Below are 18,243 nucleotides of genomic sequence, written 5' to 3'. Positions count from 1 at the left end.
TACTGAGCAGGCATTCACTGAAAAAAGTAGAGGTCTATGGTGATTTTGAAGGGCCACGCGAAAGATACTTGGAGCAAAGTTAAGTTACTGCATAGCATCAGGATCAATGGTAAAACTTCCCCAACTTCTGTCGACGTCATCTGTTAATTTGTTGTAACTTGTGAGTCAGTTCAAAATATGTATATTCTGTATTCTGCGATGTAGCTTAAATTTTTATTTTAATTGACGACTTATTTGCATGCTTCACTTACACAGTTCTCAAAACCTCAACAATAAACTGCTCAACACGCCGGTACAGCGACACCATGGATAAACTGAGCGGCCGTGAGTTAACACAAAATTGCAATGCAGTGTTGCATTCTGCAGGATAACAACACTTTTCGATGTTTCGCATAGATTAATAAACTTACAAGCAAGCTCTCGGAACGCATCTTGATCGTATGTCGAAGAATTACTGTATATGTACATAATATAATCGTAAGACCACTTTGAGACGAAACAATTTTCCGCCGGCCGTCGTTCACGACACGGCGTTGCAGAGTCGTCTCGTCTGAAAGCCGCCTGAATTTCACGAGAATGGCGGCCGGCGAAAAGTCGTTTCGTCTGAGAGCGGCCTCAATGTAGCAATGTCTTTATTTTACGCTGGAGACGTCGCATGGCAGGGCCGTCAACGGTGCGAATCGACTCGTTTGACATAGAGAACTATGGTAGGTAGAACGAACGGCGCCATGCCGTGGACGGCGGCAGGCAAAAAGTTAGCTCGCTTGAAAGCAAGCGGTTACGAAAATGTTATAATCGTTATAATGTTAGCGAGAACTCCATAACTCCATAAACGAGCAACTCTCCAAAGAAAAAAAACGTGGACGCCATGCAATGGGAAGGTAATATAAGCGTTTTTTAATCTTTTTTTTCACTTTTTGGCTTTGAATACGCTGCAAACCATTTCGACTTTGGGCGCCAAATTCAAATCCTCGCCACTGCACCGAGCCGTTTCCAAAGAACCGACTTTATGCGATCGGTTCTCGATACCGGTACCATAGCCAAGAACCGGCAGTACCGAGAACCGGGAACCGGAACCGACCCATCTATTTAGATATGGAAAAACTGACGAAAATGTGTTCAATTAAAAAATATCATTGGAGAGAATACACTCGTTACTACACGTGTGAAAACTCGGACATTTCAGGCTCTCAGCTGATGGTGCACCAACATCACCGCCACCTTCACTGGATGAGGGTTTCCTTGACTTACCAGCAGTTAAGGAAGTTGTGCTGGGAGGGGGTCGGGAGAGAGGGGCCGAGGCAGCCGCAGCAGCACGAAGGTTTGGACTTGAAAGGAGGCCAGGGGAGGAGACAGCTCTTGCCATCGTGTACGGGGCCAACCTCAGTGACAATAGGGCTCTGTTCTTCCTTTGTCCACCAACGTTGTGTGGGTGAGTACAGTTATTCGTGGATGCTGGTGGAATAAGCATGAACAGAAATAGATACTGTTCATTCCTAATTGGGAAAACTGAAATAATCATCATAAGTCAACAATTCAAAGACTATTTAAATGAATAAAAGATTTCAGCACTTTTTCATAATTTTTTTTTAGAAAAGGGGGGTAGGGTAACCCCTTTTGTACTCTTCTCCATCTGTTTTCTGTGAATCTTCCCACGTGTCATTATTCTACAGTTATGACTAGAGTCCTCCTTCCATCGTGGGTTCCCACATCCCTCAGTTGTATCTTTTTCCACTGTGTACGTCTGTTCCCACCCCCTTCTTCAAACATGTCAGATCCTCCCCAACCCCCCTTTCTCAAAAGCATAAAGGTGATTTTCAAATGTTTTGCAGTGTCTTGTTCCAGATGATGGCTCTGTGAGCCGAAACGCGTTGTATGCAGTAAAAAATGTTTTGTGGAAAAGTGCTATAATCTTTTATTTATTTAAATATGTCTAACTTCCACCCATTGAAGCTTGAATCTGTTGAACTAATTCAAAGGCTGTTTAATGCAGCTCTCCATTTTGCCCTCCCGTCACCCGACCTTTTCACATTTTTTTATTTCTTCTCTTAATCACCTTAATAACCTGTTTTATGTATTTCATCACTGATATGTAAAAATTAATATGCATCTTCATGATATGTATTATCATTATTTCAAGTAAATAAGTACATGCTGAGGCATCTTTGGAATGCATGTTTTATTGCTTGCCATAATACATATATTCCACCAAAATGTCATAACTCAGGATGAGCTTCCAACTGACTTTAGATGTTAGATTGTATGGTTTAAGGGGGGAGGGAGAACTTTGCCAAATAGGTAAATTATGTGACATAAGTTTTAGGGTACTGGTTCTCATTCACATAGCACTATAGTGTGTATACTGTAAGTTGGCGCATGGGCCCGCAAAATACCTGAGCCGCGAGCAAAGGAGGGGAGGAAAGGACCGACAAAAAAACTGTACGGGACAGACACAGGTAGCTGGCGGTTCCGTTTGCCTATCCCTTTTCCTCCCCATGATGAAGGCAACTAGCACCTCTAATTAGTTATTTTTTTAGCCGTTATTCTGTACGTTTTGTTTTAACTTTCGACCATTTTGTTATTTATGATCGGAGCATTTCGTGTTTTATATCATTCTTCTTAGCTTTTTTAGTACTTTACAAATATGCTATTTAGATTGAGATATCATGAGAAAGTAAAAAAAGTTAATAATTCAATTAGAGGTGCTAGTTGCCTTCGTCGGGTGGAGGAAAGGGATGGGTAAACGGAACCGCCAGCTACCTGTGTTGGTCCCATACAGTTTTTTTGTCGGCCCTTTCCTCCCCTCCTTTGCACGCTGCTCAGGTACTTAGCGGGCCCATGCACCAACTTATGGTATACACACTATATGAACGTTGGGAAAAAAATTGCCATGGTAATTAAGGAACCATTTCTGGCCATGCATATTTACTGTCAATGGCAAAGGACCTTGTTACTTGTTAACCTTATGATGTTAATGGGTCAGATATGCTATGAAATGGTCAAGATTTCACACTTCATCTCAAGTCCCTAATCACATTGCATGCCCATTTTTATGAATAATAATTAGCTCTAAGTATTTAATTACCTTACAAATATAATATCATTTTATCCATATTTTTCAGAATGTGGTATTCAGGGCTTAGCAGAGTGGTCCGGGGACTGAAGCGCCAGTTACAACTATCAGACAGAAGAATGCTGTGGCTCAAAGAACAGTACTTGCAGCTTTACTTTGAAGAGAATTGCTGTGGCCCAAATACAGCTGAGGCAATACGGGTAAGTAGCTTTGAAAACTGCTCTCACATATATATTCTATTGCAATTCAAATAAATGAATAACCCCAGCATTTTAATTTCAAGCTTCTAGTACAACTTCAATCTCACATTTCACTGCTTATGATAAAATTCCCTTTGCTGCAGATAATGGCATAATGATAATCGCGTTTACATTATGCAAAATTTCGCATAATGATGATGACATTCACATCCTTGAGTGGCATTTGTTATACTATATAGGTAACTTGAGTTTTCTTCATTTACAAATGCTTCAAGGCTTCATTACAGCATAAACAGTGGTGTAATTAATTTTTCAATTTAATTATCACAGCCATTATCAACCAACTATTCTCTAGAAGACTGATGTGCATGAGTGTAGGCTTTTAAATTTCTACATAAAAGCACCCCATATGTTCTTCAGTATACTTACCTTATAAATCACCAGCATTTTTCTTTGTTATTTTTCATGCTTAAATTTTTCTTTTCAGATATTTGGTGGAAGGGACTGGACTTTGGCGAGTAATGTAGGAGGGTCATCACCACCTGACAATGGTACTCTGAGGCGTGGAGCTTCTGTCAAATTTAAGAAGAAGAAATCAATCGGAAACATTCAAGCCCTGAAGGTGAGTATCGACAATTTGTCTCTCGAGTAAATTTCATTTTGATCATTTGAGCTTTTTCTCATATGGTTTTTAACAAAGTTTAATCCATAACTTAAAATACCAGTGCTATTTGATCTTGATGTGATAATATAGCTTATTTTGAAAGTTCTTGGACTCGTTATAACACCCTGATCCAAGCCTTTCTTACTGACTTACTATGATGAAATACTTTCTATGACTGACAAACTAACAAAACTACAAAAGTTTTTAAACAAGCTGCAACTGATTGTAACTAAGCATGTTTATGATAGAAGTTGAAAACTGGCCAGTTTGTAAGAGTTATCCTTGAATAATTACCATATTGAGGTTCCAAACAAAATTGTCCAAAAGGACTATATGTACTGTTACTTCTAAAAAATATCCCATTTAGGGCTATCAAATTATTTGTAGAAGGAACTGCATTCAAAATGGATGAATATTTAAGTTGTGAAGTTTTGCAGTGCTTCAAGAGCAAAGAGAGTAGAGCACAATGTCAAGGTAGAGTGATGAGAGCATGTTTAGCTGATGAAGAGCTAGAGGTTGTTGGAGGTAGTACACAATCACATCCATAAAAAAATTAGAGAGAGGAACTAGCTGTGACAAAGTAGACATTCATATACGCTAAAGATGGAGAGGTTTGAAGAGTTCTGAGGAAGGGCTCACCAAGTGTCTAATATAATGTGTAGCGTTTCAGAGGGTAGAACCATGGACCCTGAAGAAGGAGGATGAGAATATGATCTAAGCATCTGTGATGTGTATGGAAGATAGTGTTCAAGATGAGACAGACAGGAAATGGAAAAAGAAAGTGAATGAGGATAGGAAGTAGCTAGTTAAAATTTGCACGAGTCAGGTAATATGGATGGATGATGAACTGAGGGGCAAAGAATCCTGACGACTGTCATAGAGGGTAGGATGCTGGATAAACAGCCACAAGGCAGAGAGAAATTTAGGTTTATGGATGATTATGAGTTGAGGCAGGGCATGTATGAAGTCGAAGTTAGGAACACAAGGTGAGATTGGAGGCCCTTCATGTGTGAAGATGTATCCACTTATGTGAAAAGCAGCCCTAAATGGTAAAAAAAATATCATCCAGATAAGGGGGATGAAACCAGGCATGACTAATATGTTTCATTTCAGATTAAATCAACAGTATATCACCTTTTATCTGCAGCAGTTTTCTTACTGTCCAACTTTCAAGAGTCACCTATATCTTCTATTGAATATGGAAGCACTCATATCTCTCATTTATGCTCAATATATTTATCCTACAACCACATCAGTCATGTATGTATTCATAATTGCCTCATACCATCATCTCCACCTCCTGCACAAGTGCACCCTTACCATGAGTCCACACCATTCATGCCTCTAACTTTAATCCCACATCTGTTCCTATATCCCACTTAAACTCCTCTGATGTACCAGCAAAATGTCCCATATCCACACCACATGTTCTCATACTGAACCTACAACCCTACCACACATAGCACAGAAGAAAGTTATAAGTTGACATGCTTTTGTGAACAAATCCAAATGCCTTTATAGTACAAAATATGAACCACTGCAAAAGACATTATTTGTAGTCTCATGGGTGAATTATCTGAATTTTCCCATTCATGGTCATTATAAAACTTCCCATATTCCAAGACTGACCAATAACTACCTGACTTCGTAACTTTATGGAATGTACAGGCACACCCTCAAAGACAGTTTATTGAAGATAAAAGACAAAGTTGACTGACTATAGCAGAGAATAAACAGAAAAATAAAACAAAATATATCTTACAGCCAATGAAAGAGTGGTAGAGAGATGATTGCCAAAGACAATGTGACACAAACTAAACATTTTTAACAATATTCACTCTTGACGAGTCAACACTGAAGAGACGACCTTCCCATCTTAAAACTGATATTAGTATCCCGCGTCTCACATCTACGCTTCATATTCTCAATCTGCTTTGGCATCCTTGCATCAAGCATCATCAGTGACACTCCATACATTTGAAAAATCTATCTACTAACCACCATTTTCTCCAATGTTGAGGTAGTTCCATGTTTCAGTATTACCATCAGATCAAACTTATAGCTTTTTTGTCCTGGCAATAATGGCAAGGCATTTAAATATGTGAAAAATCAAAGGACATTAAGGAAAGAGGTAGAGTCGTCAATTCTTTGATGTAAGATACTTTTCCCCAACACTTCACCTAGTTGTATTTATTGGTAACATCAATTGGTGAATGCATCATATGTTGGAAAATTGTCACAAATGGAAAGAGTTAAGTAGGTGCAACTTTTTTCTCCCCCATTTCCTCCAAGGAGCTGAGCATGAAGCAGCACGAAGCCCTATCAACATTAGCAATGGTTGGAGGAGCAGGAGGAGATCCGAGCCCACGCAGACCGACAATCACAGGCATCTCGACCGGAACCAAGATCCCCAACCCACCCAGATCCCGCTCAGCCTCGAGTGACATCATCATCGGCGTGAGTCCGAGGGGCTCGGCAGACGACCTCGACAGACTCTCCTCCTCGCCCGTCCATCACCTCCTCCAGCAGCACAATCTCCTCCTCGCCACTTCACCCTCTTCCACCACACCCATTATGGCTTCCATACTCCACAGGTAATTGGCCTCAAAAGCTAATTGTTTACAACAGAAGTCTACCTGATTAACCATTTAAACCTTGATATAATTCGTTGTCTCAGGTGTGACTTCATGGAATCAAATTAACATCTTGAAATGTTAAAATACTTTGTAATTTCACATAAGTTTAAAATGTAAAAAACTTTATAATTTCACATAAATTTAATACTATACAACTTAGGCCCTTGCCATATGATTCTACTGATCCATTCTGGAGAAGTGTTTGTAAAGCGAAGTCCATCATATTTCAAATAGGCATTATTTCTGGACAAGGAATCAATTTTAATCACAAGTAAAGTTGCTTTGTCAAAGAGAGTAGGATGCTGGATAAACAGTGACAAGGTAGAGAGAAAATTAGTTTCAAGAATGATTATTTTGATGATGAAAAGTAAAAAAACTTTATAATTTCACATAAATTTAATACTGTATGACCTAGGTTTCCTTGATCTTACTGTTTTAAATGTATGTGAAATTGAATATTTTTTACATTTCATCATCTACACCGTGACAGTGATGTACAGTAAACTGCAGCTTCACAATATATATGTTCAACTGACAATGGATTCAGCATACGATCTGTGCTAATTTTTGCAAGCTTTGTAAACTTAAAATTCTTTTCTAAGTTTGTTCCAATTCACATTAGATGTCTTCAACTATGTGATTCTATGCCTTATTTGTAAAAATAGAACACTTTTTAGCATAGTAACATTTATATGTGAATGAAACTGATGCCTAGCCCAGAAATAATACCAATACAGCATACGATAGAATTTGCTTTACATTCGGTTCTCCAGAATAGATTAGTTATCATAAGGTAAGTCATAAATCGTAATGTATAATCATTGAAATTTGATTCAAATTATGTACTAGTTTGGTGTGTTTATATTCCAGTATAAAACATCTAATGATGTGGCCTGGATCTTCACCAGACCACATCAATTGACATAAATTTTCACTTGTATTGTGAATTATAATTAAAATGTGTTCTGCCAGTTTAGAGCAAGTATCACTCCCACCCAGCTTTTTTGTTCATTTCCTGACTTATTACTTGTTTAACACGTTGCGTACCAGGGTCTTTAAATTCCTAGGAACGCCGATTCTGGAAATAGGTATGTGCCTATTAGGGTGTAATGCCTTTGGTTTAAACATGGTTAAAAAGCTAATGTTTAGAACATAGCTTTACCCAATCAAACGTTATGATGTATCAATTCATTATGAATAACGAACAACAACTGAAAACGTACTAACGCATACGTATTGTACGCTATAAAATTGTTTAGGTTGACACGTCTAAATGACGAGAATCTTCGTCATCCATCCAGAACGTTCGGGAAAAAAATTACGAGAATTCTCGCCATCTGTACACAATGTGTTAAAACACTTACTAACCAGTGGCAGAGCTCAAGGGTAATCAGAGAGACTTAGGATAGCCAAAATAATTTTAGAAGGACATTATTATATACATGATCTAAATAATTCACTAAATTTTCCACAAAATCATAGTAAAACCACATTTTACCTAAATTTCTACGCAGTGCATTATGTAAAAGTATTTTGGAGGCTTGGGAGTGTGGTGGGTGATAGGCTTCAAAATGACCACGCATTGAATGAGCAAATGCCCAACTGCCTCAGCTCACTTCAATCCGAGCCAATAATACTGATAATAATACATTTTTATATGGTTCATGAGCATGGAGAGAGCAGTCTCTAAAATGCTTCCGAGTCTGATTGTAAGACTCAAAGAGGGTAGGACAAGAATGGAAACAAATAGATGATAATGAATGCATACAAATAAATAGATTCATGAATTATTAACAAGTATGATTGATGGTGAACTGATTCACAAGTAATTAATTATATGGCATTTATAAATAATTTTAAATGTATGGTTTTCATTTTACAAATGTCCTTAAAAATTAGTACAGGTACTAAGGTCATATTAAAAAAGGAATGAATGGTTAAAATGGTCATAATGGTGAAAAAACTATTCCAGGAAAGTCATTGAGACATATAATACTAAAAATGATCATGTTTGTGCTATGAATTCGATTCACTTCCAGTGTAAGAGCAGTGCTATTAATGTATGATATCAAAGCTTATTCTGATGTTGTTTTTTTTTCAGGGAGAGATCTAGAACAGGAATGACATCCATCCCCAGCTCAGGAATATTGGGTGAGCCTCAACAGGCAAGGCATCTCAGGGCCGGTTCAATCACTCAGGAGACCCAGCTAGATTTTGCTGATTTTGTTTCACTCTTCAGATCATTTAGGTGAGTGAATGCAATAACGTCAGAATGTGCAGATGAAGAAAATGAAGCTTCACTGCATTAGTCAAAAAATGTTCATAGTCAACAGGTAGTCACAAAGTTTTATATGGGCCTAGAAAGTATGTCAGGTGGAAATGGCAGGAAGGGCTGTCAAGGCAGAGAGCCGAACTCTGAGTATAAATATGAGCGATATGAGCAGGGCAAACAATCTCTCGGCCACCTCCTTAATCCACCTGCCTCCGAACACGAACTCAGATGGCCTGAATGGGGAGAGTTTGGGTTTGGGCGTTTACTTGAACACCTCTAAGTGTTCAGGGGCAACAGAAGTACCCCCAAGCAGAGAAGACCTCTCCAACTGTTCCAATCAATGAAAAAGTCATTGAAGCTATCCATGCTTTCTTCCTTAGCTTTTAATTCATCATTCACCAATAACTTTCTTCCCCCATGAAAAACTCATTGAATAAGTCCTCACCTCAACAACCCACCCCACCCTATCTCAAAATCAAGAGAAGGCCGCCCTGGGGCCCTTTGCCATAAGGCATAGATTCCCTGTTCCTCACACAAAGATGGATTCTAGTAGCCTATTGTGTCCAATTAAATGCATACATCCTTGTCCCTTATTTCCAAATTGGATGTGCTAGACATGCCTAAAATTGCAATCTTTCATGTTCGAATAAATTCATAAGGAATTAGTCATTCACTGCTTTGAAGATTCCATGAAAGTAGTTGAATATTCATAAATTTTATGTTGTGGCATTGAATTTTTTTAATTTCACTGTATTCTGTATTTTAAGAAAGTATTTTGAAATTTTAATTGCATTTTTGTATTTCAAATACAATTCTCTATATCCATTTGCATTTTGTATTTGAAATACAATCGTTTGCCATAATTTGTATTTTGTTAAAATATATGTAATTGAAATGTATTTTTCCCAACTCGTACTGGGACGCATTATATAATTCCTTTAATATGTGGGTTTATTGGAACTTATTATTATTTATTATAGTATTCTACCGATTAAGGTAGGTTTCCATGGAGTACTAAAGAGGTGATCTGGGAGCCTCCCTTTCCTTCCAGCACTGCCTTCTTTAATTCACTGTAAGGCCTACTCTCTTTCAATCTATCTAAAAATCCTATTCTTTTCCTTCCCCTCCCTCGTTTCCCCAACATTCTACCCTCCAACACCATAGGATGAATTAATTATTTCAAATATGAGGTATGAATTCTAAAACTATAAATACGTCTCCCTAAGTATTTAGTATTATGTATTTCATATCTACTTTTCCCTGGGTTTTCACTGCTGGGATTGATCAGTATCTCAGTATCAATGTTCTCAATTCATATAGGTAAACAAGGAGATTGGAATCACTTCCCTTGAGAAATTTCAGATTAGACATGAGTTCAAATTGATTAATCACTTCACCAAACCTGATTGGAAAATGTGAAGCATCACTAAATATGAATCAATGTACTCCCATTGTATTGCTACAGACTCTAGCAGTATTTAAGGTATTCTACCAGTTAAGATATGCTTACACACAACATTTTTGAATCTCATAGTTCCCATCCCCAAATTGAACTTCCCTCTTCTACCACAAGTAAAGCTAGAATCACAAAGTGCTTCATGAAACATCCACCTTCTACCATTATTGAAGGCCTTGGATTAAAGACACAGATCAACCTTCACATGTGTATTTATCTTGATTGTTTTAGTTGAACTACAGTAGCACACATAAATGTTGATATTTTATATTTATTAACTCTTTTTCTCTTCCAGTTTGAGAGCAAGAAAAGACCTTCGTGACCTCTTTGATCAACTTGCCATAACTTGCCGCAGTATGTCTGACAGTTCACTTAATGATGGTCCTAGCAGTCAGAAGAGCTCTCCCGAGCATGGAATTACTGGTCGCAACTCCATTACACAACACATGACAGTTCCACCACAGAGGATAGGTAGGAATAGCCAACAACTGAGTCTAGCATTATAATGATTCTGAGCTTAGATTCCCACAGCTTCATTCTTAAAATCTTCATTCAAAATTCCTAAGACCAGCATCACATATCTGATAGTTTTCCTTTAGCATTGTTTTCATGCCAATGCTAAATTGATAGCATGCTCTCTAGTATCATGACATTTGTATTTTGAAAAGAATTATTCAAAGTGCATTTTAGCATTCTGCTGTAACTGGATACTGATAGTTTTAGAGATACCAAAATCGCAATGGTCAACAAAATATTTTATTATTTTTTTAAGGTCTGCTCACAAGAAATAGTTCCCTAGACTTAGCGACAGAAGATAACTTCAAAGGAGGACCTGGTTTGGCAGCTTTAAAGAAGAAAAAGATCTTTGACGCCATTGCTGCAGCAAGTATTGTTTCCAATTGTGCAGGCATTGACACGTCTAGATCTCAGGTTAGAAAGAAATCTTGATAGGAATTGAGTAATTGGGTACTTCTCCTTGTGAGATACTATTTTCATTTGTGTGCAGTTACATTTTTACTCAGAATGATTTTGCTTTTTTTCAGGTCATAACTACAGCAACATTTTATAAGTTTTTGGAGACAAGACAAATGGAGCATCATACAGAGGATGAAGTGAAAGCTTTAATACAGGTAAAGTTGAGCTTTGCTTTGGTAATCCAAATGTAATTATGTATAATAGCCATGTTTATGAGCAATGAATATTAATTTCAACAAAAGTGACAGTTACGAAATGACAAAAAGTGACAGTAAGCAAGTGCAATGGAATGCATTATTGCTATGGACGTGAATGCAAAACTAGGTATACTCTCTCACGAGGGTACTTGATGCCATATAGGGGTTCAAACACCCCCAAATATTTGGATTGGCCAACCATGCTTGCTAATGGGTGAGGTTTATAAGTTCACCAAAATATATACACATTGCATTTTCACTTCACTGGCTAGAAGAAGGTGACTGTAACTTTAGTAATACTGTTGTTCATTAACACTAGAACCGCGGTGGGGGTCAAATTGACCCCTTATGATTTTCAAGATGTATATTTCACACTTAATTTTTTTTTCACAAACCTGACATTGTCTGACTTTTAATGAATTGTAGAAAGGCGTATTCGTGCGAAATTCCGACGCTCTAGGACTATTTTTGTGAACAATAGACAACAATATACCTAGAACCGCGGTACGGGTCATTTTGACCCCTGCTCTGTTGTCGCTCCCGAACTTTATGTTTTCGCAGCAGAAATTCACCACAAGCATAATTTTCGAACAGAGAGAAGCCAACGGCTGCGTACTGACAAATTTGCACTTTGCTCTGACCTTTGGGACTCTTTTATCATGAACTGCAACTCATTGTACTAACCAGGGCCTGAACTCACGGTTGACGAGCAGTTTTTCCATCAAAGGCAAGATACCCTTTTACACAATATATGCCCAACAAGCCTGACAAATTCGGCATAAAATTCTGGATGCTCTGCGATGCTAAAACTACCTAGGTAAATCAGACGAGCGGGCACCAGATGTAAACTTAGGTGAGCATGTCGTTCTGAAGTTGTCTGAATCATGCATGAAAAAAGGAAGAAATGTCACTACTGATAATTATTTTACTACTGTGAAACTTGCAAGGGCCCTAAAAGCCCAGCAAACAAGCTTAGTGGGTAATGTAAGTAGGAAGAGAAGGGTCAATACCTCATGAGGTAAAAGTAGCCAAAGGACATCGGTAGTCCACAGTATTTTTGAAAAACAATGACGCCTCTCACAGTTTATCAGGGTAAAAGGGAGAAAAATGTGATTGTACTCAGCACTATGCATCCCAATATCACAGTGGGGGAAACTGAGAAAAGACTTCCTGAAACTATTGAGGTTTATAATAAAAATAAAGCTGGTGTTGACTTTGTTGATCAAATGGCTAGGCTTTACTCTGATCGTGCTGCCACGCGACACTGGCCAGTACATGTTTTTTACAACATATTGGATATTGCTGCTATCAATGCTTACATTCTCTTCTCAGAATGCACGGGGGAAAAGATTTCTCGTCACGAGTTTCTCAGAAAGCTGTCAGAGGAGCTTTCGGTGACAAATAAAATTTTAAGGGCTAGACCTAATTTACAAGCAAATTTGGACTTCTTCTTCGAAACTTCGAAGCTGGAGAATCGACGCAAATGTCAGGTACTTGAGGTATGCTCTGCGAAAAGCAAGAACAAGTCATCCTATCTCTGTATGGAATGTAAGAAAGTTGTCCGCGGTCCATGTACTTCGACAATGCAAGCAATATGTCTATCCTGTAAGACAAAAGATATAAATTAGTTTCACAATGTGAAAATTGTGCAAGAAAACCAAAGTAATCAATGTAGTTTTTCTACACTTACCTTGTTCAGTGTTTCTTTTTTTACCCAACGAAACGAATTTATACTACATTCTTCATTACTGTATGCTTCTCTGCACCAATAAAAGTGTTTCTTTTTTCTTAAAAAAATTTACATTTTTCCCCCATCCTCAGCCGAACATACAGTAAAAATGTGAAAAACGCATTATTTGTGCAAGGCGGGTAGCCTATCTAGCGCTTATACCGCCCATACCTCATTCAAATTTCATTGTAAATCTCAGATAATTCATTTCACATAGTGCAGTATCCAAAAGAAACCCAAAACACTAAAAATATGGCAAGAAAAGACGAGGGGTCAAAATGACCCCCTCCGCGGTTCTAGGTATACGAAAAAGTCCGCGGTTCTAGTGTTAAAATGGACACATGAAGAGAAAAATCTGGATGGCGCAGAATTTCAGTTTATTAAATGATACAATTAAAAAAACAAGTTATTAGAAGAAATTAGATAGATTTTTGTATCATCTTAATCCTACCTCAAAATTTGGGATCCATTATGCCAAGGGTTGCATTTTGCCTATTCCTCAAGTTATAATAATGTCAATATGACTTCCTTGCTAGAAAGTCATTATGCATTTCGGAAAACACAAAATAAAAACAAGTGACCTGAAGACATTTCTGTACATTGCTTATGTTTTGAATGACTCAAAAATTCATGTCTTATTTCTATTTTCTCGACAGAGGCATGAGCCTGATGCATGGCTGAGGTCACAAGGGTGCCTTTCTTTTGAGGGCTTTGCTCGATTCCTTATGGACAAGGATAACTATGCCTTTCCTTGTGAGCGGATGGCCCCTGATGATGATGAAATGGACCAGCCTATGTCCCATTACTATATTGCATCTTCCCATAACACTTACCTAACTGGCCATCAGTTAAAAGGAGAGTCCTCAGTTGAACTGTACAGCCAGGTAAATGTTATTATTATTATCCTAATAGTTTTAAATCAAGGATAATTCAATATTACTTTCTCAGTTATTAATATGTTACCCCCTTTTATGTTTTGACTAAGAATGGGTCAATTAGGTTCTTTGGTTCTCAGACTCTTCCAAGCGAACCTTTGCCCTTTATTATGATTGAACCATGTGTTTGTAATGAATAAATTATTTCTCCAGAAAAATTCTGGAGAAAGCTCCAGTCGTTCTGCATTCCTAATCCAAATTCTCCTATTTTGTTTCCATCCCTCCCTGTCCCCAACTGAGGCATTCCAGTCCCCCGTCGCTTCTTGATTTTCTTACTCAGGGTTTCCCTAATTATTTCTTCTTCCTCCCTATGATTGCTTGTGGGCATGTAAACTTGAACCATCATAAGATTGGTGGGTCGCTTCTCAATTTCTACCATCAGAATCCTATCACTAACCTGATTTTATCTACCACTCTCTAACCTATCCTCCCATTTAATATTAAAGCAACCCCTTTTTGACTTTCCTCCCCAACACTATTTACAACCCTACATCAATCACTCTAGTAGTCCCCACCATCATTCCACCTCACTTCGTATAATCCTAAGATATATACCATCCCTCTCTCCATTACCCTTTTGATATTTTCTAGCTTCCCCTCCCATGACATTGCCCTCACATTCAACGTCCCTACATTTATTGCTGGCTTCTTCTTTTAGTAGTCTTTCCATTCAGTCTTCAGTCATCATTCAGTTCTTAGTTTATGAAAAAATCAGACCACAGATTTAAAAAAGTTGTTTTCAGTTCAGTAGTCTTTTTTACAATACATGGATATAATTGAGAGCTGTTATTTTTTATATGACCAACCAAAATGTTACATGTTCAGAAAGATCAAATTATATTACTCTTATTCATGTATTATGATTCGATTATCTTGAATAACTTTGAATTTTCAGGAAATTTCTTTTTCTGGTTCATCTGTGTACTTGTCTTGGGTAAAGAGTAACTAAGATTAGAATAACAAAACATAAAAGAAAGTGAAAACCATAGCCAGTCATTATAAGCAAACTAGGGTGTTTAACTCCAGCTCTGGTCTAATATGTATAAGTCTGTAAGAGTGAATCTAGACTAACTCTGTAAGAACAAAAATACCAATATTTGAAGGATAAAGTTTCCAACATCGCTTTCTTAACTTCAGGAATGAAAAGAATGCATGAAAACCAAAGTAAATATTTTTCAAAAGTAGATTTATTTATCAAATATAGTGTCCATGGTTCTGGATAGCAATTGGCTAATACGTTATAGCTGAATTCTACCAGGAAATTTGAATTTTGCACCTTTCTCATTTCAGGTGCTATTAACAGGCTGTCGATGTGTTGAATTAGACTGCTGGGATGGAGACGATGGCACTCCTTTGATATACCATGGCCACACCTTTACCACTAAAATCCCCTTCCGATCAGTTGTTGAAGCTATCAATCGATCAGCGTTTGTTACTTCCCCTTATCCTGTTATTCTGTCAATTGAAAATCATTGTTCCATCCAACAGCAAGCAAGAATGGCTCATATCTTTCAGGTAAGTTTATCTATCAAATATTTTAATTTCAGGGATCCTCCATGTACACTTAACAGCATGGGCTGATTTTGTTTCACCAGAGTACTCTAATCAGTTCAAAAAATATATATGTACACAGTAGACTCCCACCTAATGATATTAATCTGTCCTGGAGGACTACTCATAAAGTGAATTCAATCATATGTTGAATTGGAAATATTTACAGAAGAGGAATCTGTACAAAAAGCATACAAACCAACCCATTCAAGGTATGCACATTGTACATGGCAATACATATGAAATATTGTTAAAATTTAACTTGCTACTACATATACATAACAGCAAAATTTCAAATTTAAAAAAGCACACTCAAAATCAGTCCCCATCGTATGTCAAATGCATCAAGCCCATCGTAAAAAGGGGGTCTACTTTACTTTAAAAATAGTACATTATACCAGGTGTTTATAAATGAATATCGGAGTTTTAATGCTTTATAATATTTATTACATTATACACACTTACAGTTAGAATACAATAGAATAATTTATTAGTCCAAAAGACACTGTACGAAATAAAAGTATAGAGTAAGTGTATAGGACACGTCAAAAGAAAGAGTGACGAAATCACATAAGATATTCTTTCACACTGTAAAAACACCTCCTGACAAGGAAGTTAAATAACTTTCTCGTAAACACATTGTATCTGTCCTCTTGTTTTATATCGGCTGGTAAATTGTTATAAAGTTTTATGCACATGTTTCTCGGACTCCTTAGATGTTTAGTGGAGCAGGATGACATCACATGCATATCATATCTTAGCCTAGTGTCGTAGGAATGGATTTCATTAACTATAACTATATATCCAGTTGATACACCTGGAAAGCTCTTAATCAATATGCTTACAGCTGATAACATCATTGGATATTGAAGTCTAATATAGTAAATTGAGTTTCAAATAAATTGATAAATTACGACATGAGGAGATGTGAGTTTAATTGAAATTCCTGATACTTCAAAATAACTTTAAAAATTAATCTTCTCAATCATTCTGTGAAAATATAGCTGAAGTGCCACTTCACTCGCTTAACCTGATGAGCCACCACTAATAAACACAGTGCAATGTCAATTATCAGATAAGCCTGAATGGGAGGCTTAGAATAATGATGAAAAATATGGATGTCAGACGATGATCATTTTCCTACTAGTTTTGATCTTTGTTTCCATCCCATCCTTTGTCAAAACCTTTTCAGCCCAATCCATTGGAAAACTAGTTACTTTGAGGAGTGGAAGGGTAAGAAAGGTAAAATTGAGGATATGAGAGGAGGATTAGTGGAAGGATGGAAGGACTTGCTAACAAACTCGAAGACCTATAAAAAATAGCTCATTGATCAATTAGTGATCACTCAATCAAAAATAAATTTCATTCTTGAAAGTGGATAGTATGGAATGTTTTTCACATGGAAAAGCTTGGAACCTAGTGGGGAGAAACATATGGAAATCATATACAACATAATACCAGTTTTTACGAGTTCTAGATCAGGAACACCCGTTCCGTAACTGTTCCTAATCAGGTACTTCAGTTCCATTCATGTTCCTGACCTGTTCTGGCCAATGTCAGAACTGATTATAATTAGAATTTAGGTATAAAATTTTTGATAAGGTGATCTGAAACACAAACATATTGAGATTTAATATGCTCATTAGATATTCCCTCATTATTATATAATTGCAAAAAGATTTATGGATATGCTAAAATGCCATGGTGACTTCCGTCTCTATCATTTCAGTCAGTCTTTGGAGAAAAACTTGTGTCCAACTTCCTCTTTGAGGCTGACCTGAGTGATGAGCCAAGGTTGCCGTCCCCTTATCAGCTCAAGGGACGAATCCTTATCAAGAACAAAAGGCTGATGGCTGACGTTCCACCACAGCATCTCCCACTGCCAGCCCTTCAGTCAATGTCGGCCACTCTCTCATCAGCACCACTGAGGGCAGCCACCACCGTTCCACCAGCCGGCAGGGGTCATGGTCAGCCAGCCACCAGTGCGACTAGCGGAGCACCTCAGGGAGGGACTGGTGCAGGGAGGGCATCGAGCATCATCAGCAATGCCAGTGGAGGGTCTGTCAACGACGACTTCAGCGATGATGACGACGATGATGATGATGACGATGATGAAAACCTGGGTGAAGGTGAATAATCGTTCGAGTTCGGATAGGTTCAGTGGTTCACTGTTGCTATAATCACCTGGTTGCAAAATAAAGTTTTGAACAAGTTTTCTTCTCCTAAAATTCACCTCATTCAAGAGCCACGTCTCAATGAGTACATATGTAATCATCTCATTACTCCAGACTAGTAGTTTGGAGCATAATATCAGATTTTGACCTCTTTATTTCTGTAAATATCCATTTCAAACAGACCTAGAAATATGAGCTAAGGTACAAGAAGAGTATTAATCAATAAATATGACAAATTTGATTGGAAATGATAAGCAAACAAGACACTTTATTTTCCCTTTAGTGTACTTAAAAGAATTCAAATCTTTGTTTTTTGGCTGAAAACTCAACGGGAGCACAAAAATAGAAAAATACTGTCTCTCTTCATTTTTAAATCCATAT

General features: G+C 37.5%; 1 protein-coding gene across 1 annotated transcript in view; it reads left to right on the top strand.

Moving 5' to 3' along the window:
- The window catches only part of LOC124155644 (1-phosphatidylinositol 4,5-bisphosphate phosphodiesterase epsilon-1-like), a 359,516-nt gene that overhangs the window by 336,197 nt on the left and 5,076 nt on the right, over positions 1-18,243 (top strand). The window contains exons 17-27 of the mRNA XM_046529648.1: positions 1,187-1,432; positions 3,123-3,273; positions 3,761-3,895; positions 6,230-6,531; positions 8,675-8,821; positions 10,597-10,772; positions 11,074-11,231; positions 11,345-11,431; positions 13,859-14,086; positions 15,428-15,652; positions 17,418-17,817. Coding sequence (XP_046385604.1) covers positions 1,187-1,432; positions 3,123-3,273; positions 3,761-3,895; positions 6,230-6,531; positions 8,675-8,821; positions 10,597-10,772; positions 11,074-11,231; positions 11,345-11,431; positions 13,859-14,086; positions 15,428-15,652; positions 17,418-17,817 — 2,255 coding nt within the window. The remainder of the gene's footprint in view (positions 1-1,186; positions 1,433-3,122; positions 3,274-3,760; positions 3,896-6,229; positions 6,532-8,674; positions 8,822-10,596; positions 10,773-11,073; positions 11,232-11,344; positions 11,432-13,858; positions 14,087-15,427; positions 15,653-17,417; positions 17,818-18,243) is intronic.

This window comes from Ischnura elegans, chromosome 3 (genome assembly GCF_921293095.1).
Source record: "Ischnura elegans chromosome 3, ioIscEleg1.1, whole genome shotgun sequence".
Classification (NCBI taxonomy): Eukaryota; Metazoa; Arthropoda; class Insecta; order Odonata; family Coenagrionidae; genus Ischnura; species Ischnura elegans.
The sequence above is the reverse complement of the archived record's forward strand: the minus strand, read 5'-3'. Positions and strand labels throughout refer to the sequence as shown.